Here is a 12,910-nt window from a genome sequence, read left to right as displayed (position 1 = left end):
TAAATGGTATTTGGGAGAGTTCTCTTCGTGTCCGGCTCGTGGACTGAGGTAGCATCAGCATCCTTAAATTGGAAAGCCAAAGCTTCAGAGCTTCCCAAATAAATCCAGTTGGTCCATCTCTGAATGTTGGTCTAGAATAGACCATTAGCTGATACAGCAGAGCTCTTGAATAGGTTTGCTGTACTGATGCAACCTTCATAACTGTCACAACTGTTGATGCGATTAGTTACCATAAAATAACATTTTCCTTAAACAAACTGAAACATACCGCTGGAAGGTTTTGTCTCAATGTTTTTATTCTTCAGACCAGCAAATACTTGGCAAGAGCATGAATGCACTTACAACTTCATTGTATGGAAAATGTCAGCACATAATGTGGATTCTTGAAGTCACAGTCTCATTTTCATCTTACAAGCATAGGAAAGCTTCATACTGATCAAAACAGAAACCAAAGTAAAAGGCCTGAGGTCTGAGAAGAATGTAAGATTCTGGCTGGAATATGATTTTATCAGCCCAGTTTCTAGAAAGACAAGACCAGGGCCCAAAGCAGGGTCTCTAAACTTGGCAACTTTAAGACTTGTGGACTTCAACTCCCAGAATTCCTCAGCCAGCCACAAGTCTGAAATTGCCAAGTTTGCAGACCTCTGCTTTAAAGGATAAGTACATTTAAGGACAACAAAGATCAGAATAGTTAATGCAGTGATCTTTCCAAAGGTAATGCATGCTGAAGACCAAGAGTGAAGAGAATTACAATACCTTCAAATTCTAATTTTGGAAATGTTTATTGAGAACCAATGAACTTTAAGAAGAACCAATTACTCAATCCTAACCAAATAAAGTAACCTTGTTCCATAGCGGGGAAGAGCAAGCAAACTGAAATGTATTACTTTGGGTATGTGGCATGAAGAGATTATGAATGAGAAAAAATAATTGTATTGAGGGAAGTGGGATGGAAAATCAATGACTAATTTGAATTGATGGGATCAAAGATATTACTGGAGTATCCCTGCAAGCTGTTTGTGTGTGTATGTTTTTCATTTATATTGTATATGTAAAATTGAAGATCAGGCTTTTCTCAAGAATATACAGTTCAATAGTGAAAACTGTTTACATTTGAAATTAAAAAAATATCAGAGATGCAAGCAATGTAAGTTATAGTGCTTGCGACTGGTGGTATTCAGCAGGTTCTGACCAGTTCTGGAGAACCGATAGTGGAAATTTTGAGTAGTTTGGAGAACTGGTAAATACCACCTCTGACTGGCCCGGTCCCCATCTATTCTTTGCCTCCCGAGTCCCAGCTAATTGGGAGGAAGTGGGGATGTTGCAGTAACCTTCCCCAGGAGTGGGAAGGGAATGGAGATTTTACAGTATCCTTCCTCTGCCACGCCCATCAAGCAACGCCCACAGAACTGGTAGTAAAAAAAAATTGAATCCCACCACTGGCTTGTGAGAAGGGTGCTGCCACTGAATCTTTGCAACCCTGGGCTACACCAACAGAAGTATAATGTCAAGATCAGGGGAAATGCTACTTCCACACTGCACGGGTCAGATTGCACCTGGAATAGTGTGTCAGTTTGGGTTGCCATAATATAAAGAGGATGCGCAGCAGCACTGGAAAGAATGCAGAGGACCAGAGATGGTGAAGTACTTGGAAGTCAATCCTATGAAGAAGGGTTAAAGGAACTGAGCGTGTTTAGCCTTAAGAAAAGGCAAAGGGGAGACACAGCCATCTCCTCACAGTTTAAGGGCTGTCCCAGGGAAAGTGTGGATTCATTCTCCATAGCACCCAAGGGTAGGACCAGAACCAATGGGTAGGAGCTTTAGAGGGAGATCTGTGTTCAAAATGAACAATCATTTGTTTTGAAACAATCTTCCATCCCTATGATTTTATTTCAGTGTTTGAAATTTTAACACCATTTTGTGTTATTGAGCGCTCGGAAGTGATCGAAGGGGGATAATTTTAAATGCACAAATATGCTCACTTATTCCTCAAATATTTGACATAAAATACCCCTCCCTTCCAACAGATTAGGCTGTATGGCAGGAAGATGCAACATGTGGCCCTTCAGATACTGCTCAACTACATGTTATTTCAGTATATTTAGTCACTGGCAATGCTGGTTAGCTTATTGATGCAGTTACCAGTATCCAGAAAATGCTGTCCTTTCCTATTATATAAAACATGAGGTTTGGCTGGAACTGCAGTAGAATACTACTAAATGATTAACTTCACATGATTCACATATATATCCTATCTGTCTATTTAGCTACCTGCAACCCAACTGTGTTTGAAAGTAAGCCTCCTGAAATTATGAAAGAAAACTGATTGATATAACCACAATGAGCTTTTAGGGAAGTTTGTAATGGAACTTCTAAGCTGCATTCAACTTTAATTTTAAATATACCACCTTTAGATCATGCAAGGCATAATAAATAGTTAACTAAGAGCATCACTAAGCTGATGGAAGAAATAAAATATCTGAAGTGTGTGTGTGTGTGTGTGTAAAAGCAAGTGATATGGATTGTCAAGATGTTTCCTTCTAGATATTCTCAAAAATATTTTCCTGAGCTTCTACCAGAGATCTTAATCTATTACGGCCTTAAGAACAAGATGTACACACACACTGCAATGACATAATACCTAATAAAGGGATGTTATCGTAATAAAGATAAAGCAGTTGAGGGTATTCAGAAGCAGGAGTCTTGTAATCAGCCTTAGTGTTATTGGATGAAACCAAGGAGAAAAAAACAGGGTGCCCCCTGTGGATTTGTAGATTACTGCTTAAGCAGGAATCTTATTTTTGGAACAACAATTAAATTATAGTACTCTAACAAGAATCCATATCACCTACACAGACCCAAATACTCTTGGGGGGAAATCTGGCAAAGGAGAAAAACACTTCTTCCTCACAGGTAGTAAATTGATTGATTGGTTTAGGAAAAGAGACGCATGTTGATAATATTTTTTTCTAAAATCTAACTTATATGCATGATTTTTTAAAATTTAGAATCAAATGTAGAATAGTAAGAGTATGTGAGATTAAGGTCTTTGTCTTCAAATGACAAGAATGAGAGATACTGAGGTAACTTATCAAGACAGATGTCTCACGGTGACTTCACTGATAGTTCTCTTGGCAACAGCATGGAATTGCAGCTGCTGTTTTCCAGGATATTTCTTTGACCTCCTGTCTAGCATACTGCCCCGATATTCCCTAGGAGTTTCTCAGACACATACTATGCAAGCTGTTTAGCTTCTCAGCCTAGACTTGGTAACACTAGGAATATAAACATCAACGCATTCAAAGGAGAAAGAGGGATACATTTTGGTGTTTTGCTGTTTGTTTGTTTTTTAAGATGTTTGAATATTGAACTTTCCCACATGGTCAAATATGTATTTAAACATGCAGCTAAACAGAGTTTAGTAAGTGAAACAGACAAAATAATGACGTCTAGATTTGTTATTACAAGATTTTTTTTTTTAATATGGTCTGTGACAAGCAATATCAAAGATGCCAACTCTCAAGCGCCATATTTGGGGACCAGACAAGTTTCAGCAACAATACACAGGTAGGCAGATTGTAATTTTAATTAAATATGAAAACATGAGCTGTGTACATTATTTTTCCCTAAAAAAACACAGCAATCTCAAAAAGTTTTATTGTAAAATATTTTCATGAAATGAGTGAACCAGCAATGCATGCATTTGCCCATCTCCTCCTCTGTAAAACAATACGATAAAGAAATAAGAGACAGGTGAGAAAGTTGATTCAGGATAGAAGAAGCGTGCCAGGCTTCAGGTATAAGAATGGAATACAACACTGACCTCCATTTCCTACGTTGGAACAAAAGAAAAAAAAGGGGTGGGTGGGACTTTCTCACCAGCCATATTTGGTGTAATACTTTAAACTTTTTTCTATTTATGCTTCAACCTTGGAGAAAAATACTTTTTCTATAATAAAATAAGTTTGCTTAAATGTAACCTCGTCCCGCTTCCCCCTGCAAATTTTGGAAACCGCCCTTTTTCAAGGCTGTGATTGGCTATTTCATTCCAAGACCTTCCCCGCCCATCACAAAGGAAAGCTGTTCTTTGATGTGGGAGCAAGAAGGGGGACAAGAAGGTAGCTCAGAACCTGTTTGCAGACAGAACGAAAAGTGCACCTGGATGGAACAAGGTCAGGTGATGTGGATAGAGAGGTTAAAGGTCACTTTCGCCATAGAGAGCTGTCGAGAAAGACATGTAGTCCAGGGCACCAGGTACAGAATCCAGCCCAGTATAAGGTGCCATTCTGGCAATGCAATATTCAGCTTGATCTGGAGGCAGCTCCCGCCGTAATTCATCCACAGTGATATAGTTCTACAAGAGAATACACAGATGACCATTTTCCATTTCAGTTTATTAGAAGCTTCAGCTTATTGATATCAAGCAGACATTATTTGCTAAACAGTTTAATTCAAATCCCTTTGAATTGGATGTATTCTAGAAAACTGCAAACAGGTTACAGGTTAATTTGCGGATACAGGTTAATTTCCTTTTAAAATGAAAACGAGTGCTGGGTGAAACTTGAATGAAAAAAAATCAGGTTTTTCCTTAAGGATGTTTAGGATCTGTTACTTTTTTAAAATTCTTACTTTAAAAGAAAAAGCTGTGTGCTGTGTGTGTGTTTGTACGTATACACATACGTGTGAGATGATAGACGGAGGGTCTATGAAATCCAATTGATGTCAACTAGATCTTGTAAACAGAGCAACTGAAGTGAAACAAAAAAGATCTGCCAAAAAGCATCTAAAGAATTTATGATAGATGTTAAATTCAAAGCAGGCACTTCCTGATTTGAAATTCAGTTCCTTGCTAGAATAAATCCCATTTAAATAATTCATTACCCTACTAGAATAGCTGAAGAACACACCAATTGATTCCCAAAGGTTTGTTACAGAATTTGGGAAAATTGCTAGGAGAGACTTGCCAGAACCTAAAACAAGTTCTTACAGGCTTTGCTCTATAGGTAGTGTTTGACTTATGACCATTCATTTAACAAAGATTGGACGTTTATGGCAGCTTTGGGAGAAGTGACTTGCAATCCATTTTCAACGTTTTGACTGTTGCACCATCCCTGCGGACACATGATTGCTTAATGAATATATGTGTGTGTGTGTCTGTGTGTGTGTGTGTGTGTGTGAGAGAGAGAGAGAGAGAGAGAGAGAGAGAAAATGCTGTCGGACCTTATCTAATGTGGCTCAGGTGCAGAATATCAGTCTGAACGATTCCTGTGAAATAGGCATGAGCAATAAAGTAGCTCTTCATGTATGGATCTGTTTATTTATGCCTGACACCATGTGATTCACTTATTTACCATGATTCACTTAATGACCACAGTAAAAAATGGCTGTAAAATTGTGTCTAGTCCCAATTTTAATTTTGCTTAGTGACCACAATTCTGGTTCCAGTTGTGGCCCTAAGTTGAAAATTACCAGCACAAGTCTAGTAAAAATATAACTGACAATAACTTGAGACATCTATTCTCACTTGGTCTTTGAATCCTTGTCATGAATGCCAAAGACATAGATTGCCTCTGCCCATCCCATCATAACAACAGAATAGCTAGAGCAGGGGTATCAAACTCGTGTTGTCATAGTGTCGTCACGTGACGTATTGGAACTTTCCCCCCTCGCTAAACCGGGTGGGGGTGGGGCCAGCACGTGACACATGCAGGCCGTGGGCTGCGAGTTTGAGCTAGAGAGGGATCAGGCAAATACAGGCTTGAATGCCTGGGTGTATAAATGTGCATACAGAGTTGTTCTTTATTTATTGTAGTGATATGAATTCAATAAGCATATTTAAGAGAGAATGTGTAAGACATTCAATCCATTATTAAACTTTCCATTCCACTTTCACGGCTTCAAACAGAAATAAGATATTGGTGAATTGAAGGAAAGTTCCAGATGCTCAGGTATTTCAGTAAAAAATCCCATTATCTGTTCACAGTAGGATAGTGGCCACTACAATCTTTCTTTTGCATTTATATTATAACCTGAAATCAAGCTTAAATTCTGCTACAAGTCAGCATTCTTTTCATTCAACCTGAACTCACTTTATCTCCAGCCAGGATCTTGAAAGAGGCCATAACTTGGTCAGCTGTATCAGTATCTGCTGTTTCCCGGGACATGAAGTCAATGAAGGCCTGGAATGTCACCACTCCAATGCGATTGGGATCCACAATGCTCATGATTCGAGCAAACTCTGCCTCACCCTGGGTCAGGAAATAAAATTCAGCAACAATTTAATCCAAAGGTGGCAGGAAATAATTGAATAGAAATTTGTTGCGCTTACGCGCTATTCCCTAGGATAGAGATCGGCAAACTTAAACACTCAAAGAGCCATTTGGACCCATTTCCCACAGAAAAGAAAACACCGGGAGCCACAAAGGTCCTAACGGGAAGCCCTCTGTTCAATTCTGGAGCTGACCGGAAGTTCAGTTCCCCCACCATAGAGTCTTCTCCTAGCGCATCGTACTTTTTCCTCTACCTGTCATAACCGAAAGTCCTATCAACTGTGGAGACAACTGGAAAACCCTCCCCTTGCCATAGGGACGAAAGAACCACATGCGGCTCCAGAGCTGCAGTTTGCTGACCCCTGCCCTAGGATAATTTCCCTACCCTTTAAATGCAGGGGTCTAAAACGCCCATCATCCCCAACCAGCATGGGTTTAACCAGATTGAAGAGCAATTCATGCAAAGGGAATGATTCTCTGCCCAAACTACAATGAATCTGAAGGCATTTTGAAGGTGCAAGGGACCCAAATCCAATATGTCTGAAGCTATTCCCCCCCCTTTTTTTAAAAATATAGCTTTATCAATTTTGAACACACAACCCTCACAATAAAATACAAACTGACATAAAGGGAAAACGGGGAAGGATTAGAGTTAGAGACTCACATGTGTGCAAGAAAGGAAAGGTCAGATTCTGTCTCTTTTTTTCTCCTCTGTACTGCTTCCCAACAGAAATATACAAATCTCATTCAACCTGCTGAAGTTTCACCCTTTGACTTCAGCAAAAAGACAGCTCTGCCAGGCTTTGCCCTCTTTTATCGTTTGCCTATCTCCAGCTTTGCAGCACTCTGTATTTGTAACCCTTTTTTTCTATAATGCCAACACTCTGCTAAACAAATAATTCCCTTACCACTGTCAAACTATTCACTAAGGCTGCATTACTATTACTATTAGTCTTCTCATCGTTCCTATTACCCATCTTTTCCCACTTATGACTGCAGGACTGTAACTTTGTTGCTTGTATCCTTACGATTTATATTGATATTGTTTCCTGATTGCTTATTTGTACCTTATGACTATCATTAAGTGTTGTACTTTATGATTCTTGATGAATGTATCCTGCCTTTTTATGTACACTGAGAGCATATGCACTAAAGACAAATTCCTTGTGTGTCCAATCACACTTGGCCAATAAAGAATTCTATTCTATGCTATTCTGTTCTATTCTATTCTCCTTTCTTCTACTCTAAACTGTTTTCTTTTTTTCTACTCTTCCTAGAGGTTCTTTTTGATCTCTGCCTCTACTTTTTTTTACCCATATCATTCAAATGAGGCATAATTTCCAAATTAAGGGCTACCGAGATTTCAAATTTTCAAATCTTTTTTTTAAAGACCACTTTTCTGTGCAATCTCATCGGTGAAATAACTAGATGTTTTTACTTATAACATGTAATATTTTATTGTTGCTAAAGTATATGCAGATTATAAATCAGTCATATTGAGCTTTAAAAGCTGATATTTAACATATTGAAACCTGTAGTTTAACTCATTGAAAACTATGACAACTGGTTGCATTAAAAGTTAGAAGGACTAGAAACTACCGGATTTGATAAAATAACTTCTGAGTCACTACCTATAAGGTCATCCCATAGCTGTAACTGAAATCCAAAAATCAAAGTAAGTTCATCCACAAGTAATGTTTTATCATTTCTACTGAGACATCTGGCCTGACCTTCTGACTTGACAGAAAAAAATTCAGAAGTTTTTTACATCAAGTTCAATAAAGCATCCTCTCCAGTAAAATGTCACAGTCATACCATGATAAACTGCAGATGCAATGAGATCAGAAAGCTGCCCAAATATCAGCGCTAACCTTAATTTGATCACCATGTGTGATTCCTATGTGTGCACTGGAAGTGTTAGAGCAGTCAGCTGGTGGTGGTAGGACACACAACTATTGAACTGTAAGATGCTGACAACACAAGTATGTGAAAAAAAATGTCTTGGCTGAGGAATTGCGGGATTGGGGGCAAATTCCATTAATATGGAAACACTGCCACTGTGGTCAAAACAGAAGCTGAACTGCCCAGATGGGGTCATTGCTGCAGATGTCACTGGATTACAGGTGCTACAATTACACACCATACATGCAGGTGGTGCAGAAATGTGTGCTGGCTTCTTCTGAAGGCTAATGACAGTTGGGTGTAACTGCTCTGATTAGTGGGCATTGGTGGACTTTAGAGATTCTGCTGTCATTTTAATATTTTCTACCCCTGTGATTCTTGGATCGAGTACACGTTAAATGCATAACTAGATAGCTCCTAGAGCCATGATGGTGAACCTATGGCGCACCAGAGGTGGCATTCAGAGCCCTCTCTGTGGGCACGCGCACCGTCGCCTCAGCTCAGCCAGCTGGTTGTAGAATTTCTGAGGCGTGCATGCGTGCCGGCCAGCTGGTTATTGGGTTTCTGGCACCCCGGTGCATGCCTTCCAGTTTGGGCACTCTGTGCCAAAAAGGTTCACCATTACCGTCCTAGAGTAGTGACAGAACGTGTCTACATTCTCAATGTTTAAAGGAATTAACACTTGAAAAGAAATTTCAATCTGGAAAAATAAAACCACTTCTTCAGCACAGGGATGGGTTCCAGCAGGCACTACTGCCGGTTCGCTTGTGAGCGTGCTGCGCACACATGCACAGTACAATAAAAATTGTTCTGCGCATGCACAGAAGTGAAAAACAAGATGGTGGCGCCTACAGCGCTGCTCGGAGAACTGATTCAGGGGTGTGGCAGGCCTGGGTCGCTGCCGTTTCCAGTGACCCAGGCCACCAAACCACTACTGGTTCAGCCAAACCGGTCTGAACTGGTAGGAACCCACCACTGCTTCAGCAGAAAAGAAGTGGTCTTGAAAGAAAATGTTATGCATTTGCACGATGGTCTAGTAATGAACAATTGATTATTTCAGAAAATCAGCCCACGAGAACAGACTTTATACAATTTTGATTCAGCCTTTGCTATATTATTTCTCTTCTTTAGAAGATTCCCAAAGGAATTAATGTCATTTTGAAAAACATACCTCGCGTTTAGACAATTCTGTCTGTAATTAAGAGGCATTAATTCTCTTTCAGCACACTTTTAAAAACGTAAGATTTTAAATAATTTTCCATTTGAAAATCATGGACATGTATTTTTACCTTAAATTTTTTGATGTATGCCCTTCCCCTTTTTAAGGGCCAACTATACCAATGTGAAAAGAAGTGCTGTTGATGCTACATTACCATATTGTAACCAATGGAGATAAGGAAGGTGTGGAAATCTTCAGCATCCATCATGCCAGTCTTCTTCTACAAAGAGGAGTTTTAAACACAGAAGAATAAAGGGGGAAAGGGAGGGAAGAAACAGAAATGGAGAGAAAGTCCAAGAAGAGATCAACCCATAGAAGATGTTATAAGCAATGGATATTCATTAAGAAGGAATGGAAGATAAAGCATTGCATGTAATGAACGTTAAAAATAAATTGAGAAAATAAGATTTGGACATTTTTCATAAAGATGAGATGGAAGTTTAAATGTAGAGAAGAAAAATAGTTACGGGGATATAAAAGAAATAAAAAAAATGGAAAAACGAAGAAGTCAAGACAGTAAGATTTTAGGGAATTAGGCAAATTGAAAGTTTAACCCAAAAGTTTGAAAATGCATAAAAAGAAACAGCACAGTGGAATTGTGGGAAAACCAGAAGGTAATACAGAGAAATATGTGCAACAAAATATAAGACAAGAGATGGATTAAAACAAAACAAAACAAAACAAAAGAGGAGAAAAAAATTGTTATTTCCTCATAATATCTGGAGATATTTCCCACTAGCATTCAGTACCTGCGCATCGTTTCCAATATCGTAACCCAAGCTGATGAGGCAGGCTTTAAATTCTTCAGGGCCAAGAGTGCCGGAGTGGTCCTGGTTAGCCAGTGTATCAGATAGCAGGACATGCATTGGTGGTGATGTAAAACCAAGAAACAGAAAAGGGGCATGGGGAGGGGGGGAAAAAACAGAAGTGCAACATGCAGTGAATGAAGGAAGAGACGTGGAAGAAGAATGGCATGCAGAAAAAGACAGAGGGAGGGAAAATAAAAAGTGCACAGGTTAGACACCGTGTTACCATTTCACTGTGCCAATGCATTAAAAAAAATATTATTCATAAAATGTGACCTGAACTTGGCAAGTGTGCGCATAACAACCACTGCTCGTAGCAAGCGCTGAAGGTGGTTTTGCCCCTCATATCACCCCTTATCACTGATTATATAACTTAAATTGCCATGTTTACCCAGCAGCCAAGCGCACAAAGACAATGAATTCGAGATCGTGCTCTCAAAATAAGAATAAAATCTTTTGAAATAAATTATAGGTCTTAAGAAGCTATAGTGACATCAGAAAGGATATTCTTTTACACATAACTACATTTTAACCAAGTGCCGTAATTTTGAATCAAAGAGCCTATATCCGCATTAGAATTCTGTCTGTTATTTTCGATGTTCATCTTCAATTTATAAATACTTACATATAGTTTTTTTAAAATGGTTCACATGGCATAGCACTGGATTTTCCTGTGAATGGATGCAGATTTTTCACCTTGTTGTTTGAACCAAATGCTCCTACTTGTTCATCTCGAAGCAAATCAAATCAAACGAAGAAGCCAGAAAAAAATTCCAGAGAAAAACCCCAGAATTTATGGTTCGTAGAAAATGCTAAACAAACCACAGACTGAACAGTATCGTAGCCACACACAATCACAGGAGAAGTCAGTAGGTATGGTAATGCTGATTTGTTGCATCATGTGAACCAGCACAGTATTAAAATGGAAATCCAGAAATCCCACAGTACATATAAACTCTATTGAATTGCAGCTAAGGCAAAGAATTAAACAGAGTCGAGTTTCAGTGCATACTGTTAGATCATGATTTGATCCTGACCTTCCTGGCTGGCATTTAAAATTTTTAAATTCTGGGGTATTTTAATTGGTTTTAATTGGTTTTAACTATCAGTTAGTTCATGACTACTGTACAGACTGTGTGTTTAATTTGTTTTGTCTGGGGTTTTGTATTTTTGTTGTCTATTGTATATTTTATTTTTGTCTGTACACCGCCCCGAGTCCCTTCGGGGAGAGGGGGCGGTTTATAAATTTAATAAACTGAAACTGAAACTGACTTCTGCTCTGGTATGAGTAACCAGTCTATGTGCCCCTTGTGGTCATAGTGAATACAACAAGTTACTTAGATCAAATGTCTTAAGTTGGGGAACATATCATATTACGAAAGTTGGCCTTGGTCTTTTTCAGAAAAAGTCCTAAGAACCCTCCTGAGGTAAAAACAAATGTGAGACTGAGGAGATACAGCCAAGAACAGAGACTGTTTCTGAAAGGAAGACACAACTGCTTGCCCACTGCAAAACCAATTTGCTCTGATTTCAGTGGTATATATGCTTTAAGTGAAGAACTTGGCTTAAATCTAGCAAAAAGGCTTATAAATGGGGAATGATGCTGTTTAAGTGTAAAATATTGTAATACATTGTCAAAGTGCATTCCCTGAGGATAGTTGTACAATTAACATATATAAAACTAGCTATGGAATTACATATACATAAATTGATACATTAAAAAAATAATCCTGTGATCATTAGCTACTAAGACTCACCCAATGGGACTGGGCCTTTAAATTTTTATCTGAGAAGAGATATTGAGCCAAAATTTGAGAATGAGTGAACTATGTAGTTTAATTGCTGCTATTAATCTTTCCTCTGAAAGATGCTGGCTGTAAGGGTTTCACAAAGAATTTCAAAATAATATTTGGGCTGGCACTAGGATTTGGGATTTTCAATTTTCATTCAGGGCAAGGAGACCTACTCTTGAGTGCTTACACGTATTGATATTTCTTTCCTTCTTACCCTGTCAAAGTGATTGAAGGAGGCACGGAATTCATTCATCTGTTCCTGGCTAATTCCTTTGGCATCCCGAGTCAAAATCTGGTTTTCCACTTCATTGATAGTTCTAGCAATTGTTGTGAGGAGTTGCTCCCAACCCACTCGGATATGCTGGAAGGGAAAACAACAACAAAGGTAACTTATTTCCAGACATCTTAAGCTGAAGGGCAGTATTTGATGCCTAATTCAAATGAAGTCAAGGAAATCTTGAAACAAACGTTACTTAGATAGTGATAGTAAGAGAAAACTGTGTTAGTCTGCAGAAGCAAAACATCAAGAGTCTGGTAGCACCTTTTCTGATTAACAAATTTTATAAAGAGGCATAAACTACTGTAAACTGCAGCGAACAAAAACATGCCTTTTAATAAAATTTGTTAATAGGAAAACAGGAAGACCCATCTTCCTTCAAAAATCAAAAATGCTGGGAAAGTGGAAAGAAAGAGAAGAAGAGAACAACTGCGTTACAGTGATGAGTGCACCATTGAGATTCCTGAAGGGCCCGGTTGAGGATAGACTTCCTGGAGAAGGTCTACATATGTGGCTAAGGATCAATACAGATAATAATAATAATAATAATAATAATAATAATAATAATAATAATAATAATAATAACAAAAAAACCAAAAACAACCACCTTAGGGATAAAGGTATTTCTAGATTTTTATGGCCAA

General features: G+C 38.6%; 1 protein-coding gene across 5 annotated transcripts in view; it reads right to left on the bottom strand.

Annotated features, from left to right (window-relative positions):
- Positions 1-3,454: 3,454 nt before the first annotated feature.
- The window catches only part of ACTN1 (actinin alpha 1), a 133,542-nt gene continuing 124,086 nt past the window's right edge, over positions 3,455-12,910 (bottom strand). For 3 of the 5 annotated variants that reach the window (XM_081966373.1, XM_081966369.1, XM_081966371.1), the window contains 4 exons: positions 12,204-12,350; positions 10,140-10,220; positions 6,090-6,248; positions 3,455-4,354 (listed from right to left, as the gene is read on the bottom strand). In XM_081966373.1, the coding sequence (XP_081822499.1) occupies positions 4,196-4,354; positions 6,090-6,248; positions 10,140-10,220; positions 12,204-12,350 (546 nt within the window). In that variant the 3' untranslated portion in view covers positions 3,455-4,195. Of the gene's footprint in view, positions 4,355-6,089; positions 6,249-9,544; positions 9,611-10,139; positions 10,221-12,203; positions 12,351-12,910 lie in introns of all 5 variants that reach the window. The other 2 variants (XM_081966372.1, XM_081966370.1) reach the window with 2 other exon arrangements.

Source organism: Natrix helvetica (assembly GCF_964273705.1).
Source record: "Natrix helvetica genome assembly, chromosome: 1".
Lineage (NCBI taxonomy): Eukaryota > Metazoa > Chordata > Lepidosauria > Squamata > Natricidae > Natrix > Natrix helvetica.
This window is presented reverse-complemented; position numbering and strand designations above follow the sequence as displayed.